Genomic DNA, 12,497 nt, shown 5'->3' with positions numbered 1-12,497 from the left:
TCCACTCATATTTTCTTAGTTGCTCCTATGAGATAAAAAAACAAAATCTAAATTCTTGGAGTTGCACACAACAGAACTCTTTATGGCATTAGTCTTACCTTGCTATGCACTCCCCACCAAAAGAGAAAACATAATTTAAAAATATCAAATGACTTACACTTCTTCACATGTCAAGTGCCCTCTCACTTCTTCATTTTTTAAACTATGCTGTTCTCTCTACTAAATGCATCCTTCTATCACTATTACCATCACCACTGTCACTACCACCACCCCAAGCTGCTAGAAGCAGGTTTTACACATGAACCACAGCAGTATGTTTAATCAAAGATTCCTTAGATATGAAAGCAACTTGATTATTCAATAAATCCAAACTCGAATTTGTATTTATGTATTTAATTTTATTTGGTATACACCACTATGACCTTATTATAATTGAAATCCAATACAGGATTTTCTTTTTTTAAATGATTAGTCAACTCCACAAAGACAATAATACTGCTGTGGAAGACCAAGGGAGAAAACGATATATTTATTTACAATTCTCTATATTGTAAACATTTAATCTATATACTGTTACTAACTTATGAGAGAGCTTTACATACACAAGGAAATGATGCCAACATTTCTATTCATATTCAGCGATAGCATATTAAATAGATCAGATTTTCTTTCCCATTAGTATTATGCTTTCTTTAGATAATTATCTAAACTTTCAAAAGATCTAAATATATTCAAGTCCTATACAACTAAAACTACTAAAGCCAACATATTTGGCTTATAATTTCCTTTTTAGAATAATTTAAAGTGCTATAAGCAACCTGGCAATCGACACTTTCTATAAGAACAAAACTACCTTTAAACATTAATTTACAAGATAATATACAAGGTTTATCTGGAATAGCTGAAATTTCAGCACAAGGTCACTGTCACATGTATAACAGCAGGATTTTTTTTTTTTTTTTGCATTACATGAAGCTTTGAAATTAACTGATGAATGACTGCCACAATGGCATATTATTGGTTTCCTACAAAAGAGGATAAGAACTACTAGTATATTCTATCTTTTTTTTTTTTTGAGGTCACTTGACAGTAAATTTGCATATTCAACAAGTCTACTGAGTTACAATATTGTCTACTATAATCATTGCCCTTTTATAACAGCAAATGCTAATGGTAGTTAATAACATATACCACTCAAAAAAACACACTTTTTTTTCCATTTGAACAAGAACCTATATTTTGGGAGGTGGTGTGCAACAAGGCTAAAACAATGGAACTATAAAACAGTATATCTGACACAATATGTTGAAGGAATATGCATCTGTTTCATAGTTTTTGTACTTATAATGCCCTGCTAAGCTACAAATATGCAAATAGTATATTTTCTTGCTTGATATATTAAATCCAGTAGAATCATCAAGTTCTCATTCTCCTTTGTATTTTATAACTTTTCATCAGATAATTCAATCATGAAAGCATATGCCCAAACCTGCAGATCATGTGCATTGTGGTCTATCACAACCAGAATTCTCCTCAAATTTCATTTTTATTAAAATGAAATTGAGAATACCTGCAAAATTAATAAAGAGAATGCTGTAGTAGTGTGAATTAAAATTAGAACTCAGTGGTTTATGGAATATGCATAATTTTGGCATGTGTTCTTTTTTCCTTCATAAGGATGACTAAGTTGAGCATGTCCAAAAGTCACCTGTGCCAACGTCACAGATATATCTCACAGCATTATCTAATCTTCATTCTCTCAATGCTCCAATTAGACTCCTCTAGTAAAACAATCAACATAGTTTTAAAAACAATAAACCAAAATAGGTCCAAAAAAAAGCACCATCCTATTAGGAGACTGAGATAACACGGATGGTAGATGAAGTGGTCACTATGATCAAAATGCTGCCAAAATTCTGACAAAACCCAAGCTGTTATACTGTGTGGACCCACATCACGGTCTAAACCTGAAAAACCCTGGGACAGAAACATGATTTTATAAATAAATTCCAAAATTATAGCTGTAATAAATGGTGATACAATTAATTTTAAAGCACGAGTGACATGTTACGTTGTATTGCTTCTTGAACTTTCCAAACAATGCTTGTCCATGTCAGGTTTGGGCCAATATCCTGCTAAGACAGCATTACATTTATTCAAAAGCCCAGATTTCAATGTCTTGAATAAAGAAATCTTCCTTCTTAGAAAGTGTATGATTCCCAAATGTTTTACAAGAATGGCTTCTTCCATGGTAAAGATCTCCATCAAGCCAAAGGGCAAATTCTCCCCTGCAATATATAAAAGAAAATAGTTTTAACAATAATCTCTTAATACTTATGCCCTAAGTTATACAATAATTACCGCAGAGGTTGTAAAATAATAATTTAAATGAGACGTTTCAATATTCAACAACTCTAAGACCATTAATTTCTTAAAACACTTTCATACTCCTTTCCACACTGGTACAAGGCAATTTTGTTTTGTTCACATCCTATTATAAAGTCACTTACTATACAGATCAAGTAATAAAATGAATCCTCTAAAATTAACTTCACATAGAATCAGCTTTTTAAGACACGAGCCTCTCTTTCTTTGCCTGGTACTATGCGTTTCTCTTTGCTATATAGTTTTAATGTATTTGACAGAAGTTAAATATTTAACATGAATACTCCCTATCATCTAACATAAAATGTGTGGTTAATGTTGAGAGTTCAGTCTCCAATTCACAGCTGAGGAAACTTTAGACTTGAGTTTGCTCAAGGTCCCATGGGTAATATATGTTGAAACCAGCATCTAAATCAGGTCAGTCTAACTCCAAAGCCTGCATTTAAGTCCACCATGTCATGATTTAGATTTCTTTGGGGCTCCTGTTTGAAATTCTGGTGTACCAAGTCCCTGTAGCTCCAGGTTTCTGAGCCTGTACTCTCCTTCTCTAAAGAGTGTAAACTTGTCTTAATTTGTTACCAAATGACTCAGTGTTTAGTTTAGCTTGTTGTAATCATGTGGAATAATCAAAATCAGGTTCTAGCAAAAATCTAATGATATTATGTTATTTTCAAAGATTGGAGGCACCCTTAGCAGCTTTAAAATATCAGCTATTTGCTTGTAAGGCCTTCCTGGAGAGCTAACTGAATCACATTAAGACTACCCTTTGGGGTGGGGCTGAATGACTGCCTGCACTCAACCAAAAAAAAAAAAAGGTGCAACTGGAACATATAAACATACGTTGATGCAACAACTAAAAATAACATGGTTTTTAGTTACCTGGTTATGTCCTTCAGAGAAGGCTATGATAACCATGGTTATTTTTTAATCACTGAAATCCTGTCTTCCAAATACCTATCTATAGGGAAGTTGTAAGAGAATTTATTTGAACCACTCAGGATAATGAATATTCTTACAGGCTAACAAGATTCTGCAGCCTGAATAAATTATTATTATATATTCTCAGCTGTGCAAAACAAATAAATAGTACTTTATGTTTGGGAATTAATTAGCATACTTTATGTCTGATCCTGAAGGACAGAGAGAAATACCAAAGGAAGGAGCTGGCGTTTGCCACTAAGCACTATCCTAAAAGTCTAGGCCTGGAGGAAGAGCAAGCTACCTTCAAAAACACTGTAAAGACTGAATGAAGGTGGGATCCCAGAATAAGTAAACAGAAGTTCTCACAGTGCTTGCTACGCAAAAGAATCAAATCAAATAACTGACTGACTCATACTGTTAAAAACAAAACGAGTAAGAAAACAAATCCTGAAAATCTGGGGGAATTTCACAAATCTTTTGTAGGAGAACAAATTTCTACTATTCTCTGACGTATTAATCCAAATAGTCTCCAGGGTAGAAGAAAACATTTGGAACTTTTCTTATACATTGGGAGAAACAACATACCATCATGTTTTTTTTGTTTTCGTTTTTTAATTTGAGAAAGTCTAAGGTATTTCACTTTCAAATACCAAGGAGGGAATCAACTAAACAGCATTTTAAACTGAATAAACAAATATTTTATCAAGAGCTTCAAATACTACTTAAGCACCTTCTTGTAAATATATTTTCTTAGTCATAATATACAGACTATGCTCTAATGCCAAAACGTTCCAAAGATAATGGATTTGATAAATAACATAAATGAATAAAGTTTCTTTAAAAATCTCATGGTAAAATGTTCACAAGACTTACCCTCCACCACCAAAAGCTAGTGAATCCATGTCTCCTTTGATAAAAAACATATTATCTCCTGTCCACTTAAAGACCTACATAAATAAAAAGAAAGATTTAAATATGTGGATGAAAATGGTGACTATACAGAGTTAGTTCTCCTAAACCCCAAATAATTAACAAAGCCTAGACTGACAGTAAGAAGAATAATAACAAGAACAGAAAATTGGGCAGAAGGGCCCGGTGCTTTGGGCTTCAGTGTTCATAGGACTAAATTTAAAAGCACATAATCTTCATTTCTAATTCCTCAAATCATATTATCTCTTTACCCATACTTCTCTTTTCTATGTGTCCATCAAGAATCGGATGGTTATCGAAAAAAGCTGAAGTAGAAAAATCAGTTAAGAAAAACTGATTAAGATGCCATTAACTTGTTTTAAAATTTATTTTGAGAGAGACAGCAAGCAAGCATGGGCAGGGGAGTAGCAAAGAGGAAGAATCCAAAGCAGGCTCTGTGCTATCAGTGCAGAGCCTGACTTGAGGCTCAATCTCATGAATCGAACTATGAGATCACAACCTAAGCCAAAATCAAGCGTTGGGAGACTTAACCGACTGAGTCATCCTAGCGTCCTTAGATGCCATTAACTTTTATTTAAACATTAAAACAAATGTACATTAATTTGATAATACTATGATACAAGGCCAAGGTCTTTTCTTTGGATACAGATTTGCCTACCATCACTCTTATATAAGCCCATTACATATGTTTATGATTTCTAGTTTCAATTTTATTTATTTACTTTGAGAGAGAGCATGTGAGGGAGGGGAAGAGAGAGAGACGGGGAGAGAGAGAATCCCAAGCAGGCTCCAAGCTGTCAGTGTGGAGCCTGACGTGGGGCTCGATTCCATGAACCATGAGATTATGACCTAAGTCAAAATCAAGAGTCAGACGCTTAACAGACTGAGCCTCCCAGTTGCCTCTCTAGTTTCAATTTTTTTTAAGAGCTGTAAGAACATAAAAACACTTAAGAAATCTGAGGGGAAAATTTCCAGATATCGATATTCTTAAATATTTTTTAATAAATAAACTTTCATGTGACTTTTACCTAAACTTAACACAACAGCAATTTCTAGTATGTCACCTTTATCAAGTTTTTCCTAAGTATTTATTACAGTTTTCACTTTAACATTCACTTTTTCATAGTTCTATAACATCTAATTAATTATATTATTATTATCAGGTAGAAACAGCATAAAAAGATTTGAGAACAAGCATAAATGAACCTTAAAAAAATCTGTAACAACTATAAGCTTCCAGGTAGCTGTAGGCATCGGTTGGTATGACGGAATGGAAGCATGAGTTAATCACACCCTTTCTATTTTGTTCATTGTTAAAAATGTTTCTAAAGACCACTTTTTTTTTTTTTTTTTAATCAGCTGTGTTGGTTACCTTTTTCAAGATTATAATTTCATCTGTTAGGAAAGGTTTGACATGAACTTTATTTAATGACCTAAGATACTATTGTATGCAATGTTTTAAGCAGTCAACATATTCACTAAAATTCATGTATATCTTTACATTTTAGACCTTACTGGCATTGGAATGCATTCAATTTAAGTTACTCAAGCCATAATAATGAAAAAGAAGTCATGTAATCACTTTTGATTTAAAATCAAATTATATTTTAAGTTTTTAATACATACACCATGAAACTTAGTCATTTAGAAGTTCCTAAGAATTTCACAACGGAAATTCAGAATAGTAACAATGATGTATATACATAGTCCTTACTGAGACTATGATGTGTGTTGGGCACTATGCCAAGTGTTGTATGTATGACTCTCATTAAATTTTCAAACCATCCTGTTACATTTTATGATCCCCATTCTTTTTTTTTTTTTTTTTTTTTTATTTTTGGGACAGAGAGAGACAGAGCATGAACGGGGGAGGGGCAGAGAGAGAGGGAGACACAGAATCGGAAACAGGCTCCAGGCTCTGAGCCATCAGCCCAGAGCCCGACGCGGGGCTCGAACTCACGGACCGCGAGATCGTGACCTGGCTGAAGTCGGACGCTTAACCGACTGCGCCACCCAGGCGCCCCTATGATCCCCATTCTATCCATAGGAAAGGTGAACCTCAAATGGTCAAAAAGTGCTGTTATATTTATTTAGTAAAAGGCAGAGATGAGAGTCAAATGCAAGTGTGTATGACTCCAAGGTGCATGTTCTTTTTATACACTGAATATTGGAATAATTGTCCTTACCTCAAACTCTGGACAGAATGTAAAAACAAAGGTCTCTCCAGTACCATAAAAGCCATCACTCACTTTAAATGGCTCAGATGCTAATGCACCAAAGACCTAAGGATTAAAAAAAGGCATGTTCAATGACACGATTATTAAATTTGTTTCATTAAGCATGATTTCATTATTTATGTTTAAGTAAAATGCAAAAAAAAAAAACCCAGAAATGTAATATAGTTTTTATCTATTTCTACTTAAAAAGGGAAACATGATCAGCTGTTACAAAATTTGCATTATTGCCAAGTACAAAGCATATCAGCTTCTCAATAGGAAATTTTTCCTAGTTTTGAAATCTTAAAAAGATGCTTATAATAACAATTAAAAAATCTTAAAAAGTGATTATCATATTTCAGGAGAACTTACATGCACAATGCATGTACAATAAGGATAACACAATTCAGTGGTATTACATACAGCACTTAGGAAAGCAAAAACCCTTCAGTACAGGTAAACATTCTGCTACTCACAAGGTATGCTACTTTTGTCTTCATCAGGCCATAAATTCCATGAAGGAAGGCCCTGGGTCTGAATTGCTTGGACCTGTAATGCTATGCTGCTCTTACACAGTACAAGACACATAGTAAAATAACCTAAAAAAAGAATGAGTGAATAGGAAACCTGGACAAGTAATTTCAGTGCTCTGGGTCTAAGTTTCCACATCATAAAATGGGAAGGTAGAGAGTTTTATGGATGATTTCTTTAAAAAAAAAAAATTTATTTTGAGAGAGAGAGAGAGATAGGTAGTACACATGTGCAAGCAGGGGAGGGGCGGAGAGAGAGGGAGAATCCCAAGCAGGATTTGCTCTGTCAGCCCTGAGCCAGACGTGGGGCTTGATCTAACAAACCACAACATAGTGACCTAAGCCGAAATCAAGAGTCGGATGCTTAACCGACTGAGCCACCCAGGCACCCATTTATAGGTGATTTCTATAGTCACTGTCTCCCCTGATAATCTTTTACAGTCTTAATTTTAAAAAAATTTGTTTTTTTACATTAATTTATTTTTAAGAGACAGAGAGAGACAGAGCATAAGTAGGGGAGGGGCAGAGAGAGAAGAACACACAGAATCCGAAGCAGGCTCCAGGATCTGAGCTGACAGCACAGAGCCTGACACGGGGTTTGAACTCACAAACTGTGAGATCATGACCTAAGCCGAAGTCAGATGCTCAACCGACTGAGCCACCTAGGCGCCCCTACAGTCTTAATTTTTAAAACAGACTTTCTTATTGAAAGGTGTACGTTATATAAACACACAGCTCAACATGGAATTGTCACAAAGCAAAGTCCCATTTAACTTCTTTATTTAGACCAAAAAACAGAACATAAGCACTTCACAAGGTGTGTTTGTGCCTCCTGTGCGGTACCACCCCCATTGCCCAAAGGAAGCTACTAGCCTGAATACCACAGATTTGTTTGGTCCATTTATGAACTTTCTTTAAATGGAATAATAAGAACATTACTCTTTAGTGTCTGATTCTTAACTCATTATGTTTGTGATACTCATCTATGCTACGGCAGGTAGTAATCGTTCATTTTCATGCTGCAATTACCTTTCATTGGGTGTATAACTTTGGGGAAGTTGATGAAATTCTTTTAGTCATAGTTAACTTTTCTTTAAAACTGTGATGATACAAGTATCAATCTCCTAGGGCTCTGATGACTAAGCAAGACAATGCATATCAAGTGATTAATCAAGTGTGCATAAAAGCACAATTAAGGGGTCAGTAGTAGTGCCTTGTTTTTTAAATTAATATTGCTATTTCATCCTCTCATTGTTCTCCAATCCTAGTAATTGACCCCTTGCTATTTCAGGAACAAACCAGTATTTCTCTTGCTTATCTATGGTCTTGTTCTTGGTATCATCCTCACACAATTATCTTCAATTTTCAAAAGTTTACCTATGCTTCAAGAAGACTGTGTCAATTTTCACCCTTTCCACAAACTTCATTCTTATCTTGTCCAAATAGATATGAACGACCCTTACTCTACACACTCCTTTTGCTTTCTCTAGGTTCTTACTACACGTGGCATCATATTTTGCTTGTCCAAGGAGACACTGGTATACTTACATGTTCTTTTCTACCAGACTATAATCCCTTTAACTATTCGTGCTCATATCTATCCTCTGTAGCACTCAGCAATGCCTTGTAGATTAGAAGTATTCAATAATTATCAGTTAAACTCAATAAAATGTACTAATAAAAGTTATTTTTATAAAAAAATATTAAAAGTTACTATTATCATAATCTTTTAAAGGGTAAGGTGTCTACGTAGTGACTTTTTCATACCTGCCCATCACTGTCTTTAATCACCATCAGCACTGGGGTGTCTAAACCTGTCATTGTTCGATAAAGGGTCTTCAAGCTTGTGCCATGCTTCCCGGTGCCATAAACAAGGGTCCATGGATAGCCAATTGTTCTTGGTGGAAGATGCTTGGTAAGCTTTGAAAATTAAAACATTAACATTTAACTTGCTAACTAATTGTCAATGTTCAGAATACTAATGCTGGCTGCAATTTCATGGTACTTCATAAAAAGTAGGCTACAAAAATAAACAGTATATTCTCAAAGATTCAGAGATGCTTGAAGTATAACTATGTATTTCTCAGCATGAAATATTAACTGTCGCCAGGAACGGACAAGGATTAGAAGAGAGACAAGAAACAGGGATTACTTATTGTTTGTGCCCTCTGTATTAAAAAAAAAAGTTCTAAATGGACTATTAGCTTAATTATTAATAACCTCTCAAATAACGGGCTCTAGAGACAGACTATTGGAGATAGAAATCAAACTTCAACATTTTATAGCTGTGTGACTCTGGCCAAGTTACTAAATCTCTTTATGCTTACATGTCTTCACGTATAAAATGTACACAGTAAGAGTATCCAACCTGTATAGGTGCTGCAAACAATTATAGGAGATAATCACAGAAAGCAATTAACTAGTGCACAATCTGAAATTAAATTTTGGCTATTACAGTGTCTCATCTAAATTGCTACTGTTTATTTTAATGTCTGCTCCTAATATCTTCTATTACACTAGCTGCTATATTTTGTTTACATTTTCTTCCTGGGAAAGGAAGACTAATAGCAATAACCCTGCTTCTTTAGTTTTGAAAACAACTGAAAAGCGGCTCCTTCACTCTATAGGTATATAACCAGAAATGCACATATGTGGGTACGTCATACCTTTTCAATTTGATCTGGCAGTAAGAGTTCACTGGGATCACTTAGGTTTGGTCGAAAAGATTCAGACTCCAGCTCTGCTTTCACTGGAGCAATCTGCTTTGAACTTATGTCTTCTCTTGTAGTAATCTAAAGAAGTAAACAGCAGCAGCATGTTAATATAAAATTACAACATGCATTAAAAAATTTCTGCCTTTTGAGAAAAATAAAACTTTGCACCTTAAAAATGGGGGCTAAAACTTTAATTTAGGATTTTAGAAGGCAAAGGATGCTCCATGTAATAACAATGGCATACCCAATGTAGAAAAGGATTTTTTTTAACTATAAGCAGATATTTTCTCATCTACCCTATGATGGATAGATAATGATTAACATCCATATTTCTGTGTAAAATGAAAAGTCACATGCACACTTTAATTTTGCTACTGAAGGGCAAAAGGTAATAAGCTAGCTTGCTATTAATCTATGCTACTTAAAATAAGTGGGATTTTTTTTTCCATGGTAAACATAAAGTTTGTCAAAAGTAATTAAGGAAACTTTCTGGGTACCAAAATTTTAAAGAATAGTACAAGAAAAAATATAACTTTTTATCAGTATGTGTGAATGCATGGATTTATTCACTTCATTGACAAAGTTACCATTATTTTTAAAATTGCCTTATTTTTACTTTCTAAACACTGCTTTTTAAATCTAGTTTTACCGCACAATAAATTTACAAGTTTTTTCATAACCGTATTTTAAAATTAGATGAATTTGATGCATTACAAAAGAATATATGCTTTTGCTTGACGGACAAGATCTGATATTCTTAAAATGATAAAAATGTTGATTAACTCAAAGCAAACTGCTCTACAATTTATTCTGTTGACACTTTTTCATATTAATTTTAATATATAAAACACAGTAACATTAGAAAATAAAAGATATAAAACATAATTATTACTGATGAAAATTTTAAATTGAAAACAGAATTCTTTTGGAGCAGATAACTAAAATGCAGCAATGCACAGCGACTGTGATTCCATTAAGAATGAAATCTTGCTAAATTATTTTGTTCCTTTTAGATTTCTTACCAAACCTAAATAGCGTATATTTTCAACCAATACATGTTCTAGCACTGTATTTTTTGATGAGAAGTTAAATTATATTAAATCTTTCACATCATCATGTTTTACCCTTATTTTAATGATGATGTGAAAAGTTTTAAAAAATCCAAAGCAGGATGAGAAGCATTAAAAGAAAAAAAACTCAGTAGTTCTAGCACAGCCATGAAAGTATATTTCATTAAGAAGAAAGCACACAATAATACACAAAACTGAAAAATGAGTTCAATTGTATCACTCTCTTGTTTATAAAAAAAATCACAAAGATTAATTCATGGAACTTTAAAAAATTTATCTAGTTCTGATGCCAAGAGTATACTATTCCAAAGTATTTGTAATACCAACCAGCAGTTCTTCAAGAAAAACAATTTATCTCATTAAAATATTTGATGTGGGGTTGATACAACTGAAATAGACTTGAGGAAGAGAAAATATTTAAGCCTTGCTATTCACTAAAGGTTTTTAAATTTTCCAATAGTACCTCATCTTTCAGATTCTGTTTAGTAAAGATTCAATCTCAAACCCAAAACATTCTTCCAATGTTAAAACTAAATGAACACTCCTCATTGCTCTAAGAAACACACAGTAGTAAGAACAGTTCTACAGTGACAGAAAATTCCTCTGAATGTTTTTAAAGTGAAAAGATGACAGAAAAGATAATCCTAAAGCTCTTCAAGACACAACTATACTCTTTAATACAAAAAGGAATTTTCTGATGGGTTATTTTAGTGCTGCAGTCAAAACAAATCCTTTAAAAATGGGATTTGCCCTGATGAAAGACACTAATAACAGGGAGTGTTCAATCTCCGGAGGGGTTTAAACTACTGAATGGGGCACCTGGAGACGTCTGCAGAGTGTGCGCAGTTCTTCAGTATTTAGAGCATCGATCCTGCGGTGATACTCAGCCACTGACACTACCTGAATATGGAGACAGGAAGACAATAATTCCACTGACAGTTGAGAAAAATAGCCAAAACAAAACAAAACAAAAAAAAATGGAGAAATTTAAATGGAGAAAGAGAATTATAATCAGGGTTTCTTTCCCCACTCCATGCTGAAAATCCAGAAGATTTCTGTATCAAACTACAGCGAAGTACACATGAATGGGTTTAAAACCACTACGTCCAACTGTTTCACAATATAAGAATTACGAACTGCTTCATATAGACAGAATTTGATTGAGTAAATAGAATTATAGTTGCTTATAAAGGAAACACTACAGAAAACAACATGCTTTGCTAACATCGAAGATAACATAAATCATAATGGTGGGTATCTTACAAAGAAAATGGTAACTTCAACTTTCCCCTCCAAATCAGTTTAGCTCAAACATGTATCCTAATGGTATGCTGGAAGAATTTCTTCTAGGCAAAGTAAGAAACATACTTATACTATATGATCTGTATCAGAAAAAAGGGGAGTGAGAATAAGATATGAAGTACGTTTAAAAACCTAAGGCAGTAAGAAAAATAAGATCCAGAAAGTAAAAATTAGATTTTCAAAAGTGTACCTAATCAACAGTATCTTCTCAGTCATGTCTACTTCTGTCCTTCACATGATTGTTTTCAGTTTTTGTCTTTCCTCTATAGTATTTCTTTATGGTTGGTACTGCAGAAGCTATTTGTGACTAAACCTTAATAACATTCCTACAGTCTAAATTTCTAAGAAAATCTCTTTATCTTCTATAATTGCCTAGACCAGTCTCTTGAATAATGAATTAGAAAGCCATATATGACAGATGAACATTAT

The 12,497-nt window shown here is 33.8% G+C and overlaps 1 protein-coding gene across 7 annotated transcripts in view; it reads right to left on the bottom strand.

Annotated features, from left to right (window-relative positions):
- Nucleotides 1-377: 377 nt before the first annotated feature.
- OXR1 (oxidation resistance 1) overlaps nucleotides 378-12,497 on the bottom strand; it is a 76,539-nt gene continuing 64,419 nt past the window's right edge. For 5 of the 7 annotated variants that reach the window (XM_047842141.1, XM_047842146.1, XM_047842145.1 and 2 more), the window contains 6 exons: nucleotides 11,586-11,666; nucleotides 9,649-9,774; nucleotides 8,750-8,902; nucleotides 6,423-6,518; nucleotides 4,180-4,253; nucleotides 378-2,288 (listed from right to left, as the gene is read on the bottom strand). In XM_047842141.1, the coding sequence (XP_047698097.1) occupies nucleotides 2,153-2,288; nucleotides 4,180-4,253; nucleotides 6,423-6,518; nucleotides 8,750-8,902; nucleotides 9,649-9,774; nucleotides 11,586-11,666 (666 nt within the window). In that variant the 3' untranslated portion in view covers nucleotides 378-2,152. The remainder of the gene's footprint in view (nucleotides 2,289-4,179; nucleotides 4,254-6,422; nucleotides 6,519-8,749; nucleotides 8,903-9,648; nucleotides 9,775-11,585; nucleotides 11,667-12,497) is intronic. The other 2 variants (XM_047842142.1, XM_047842148.1) reach the window with 1 other exon arrangement.

This window comes from Prionailurus viverrinus, chromosome F2, assembly GCF_022837055.1.
Source record: "Prionailurus viverrinus isolate Anna chromosome F2, UM_Priviv_1.0, whole genome shotgun sequence".
Taxonomy (NCBI): domain Eukaryota; kingdom Metazoa; phylum Chordata; class Mammalia; order Carnivora; family Felidae; genus Prionailurus; species Prionailurus viverrinus.
Note: the sequence above shows the minus strand (reverse complement) of the source record. Positions and strands in the feature narration are given on the sequence as shown.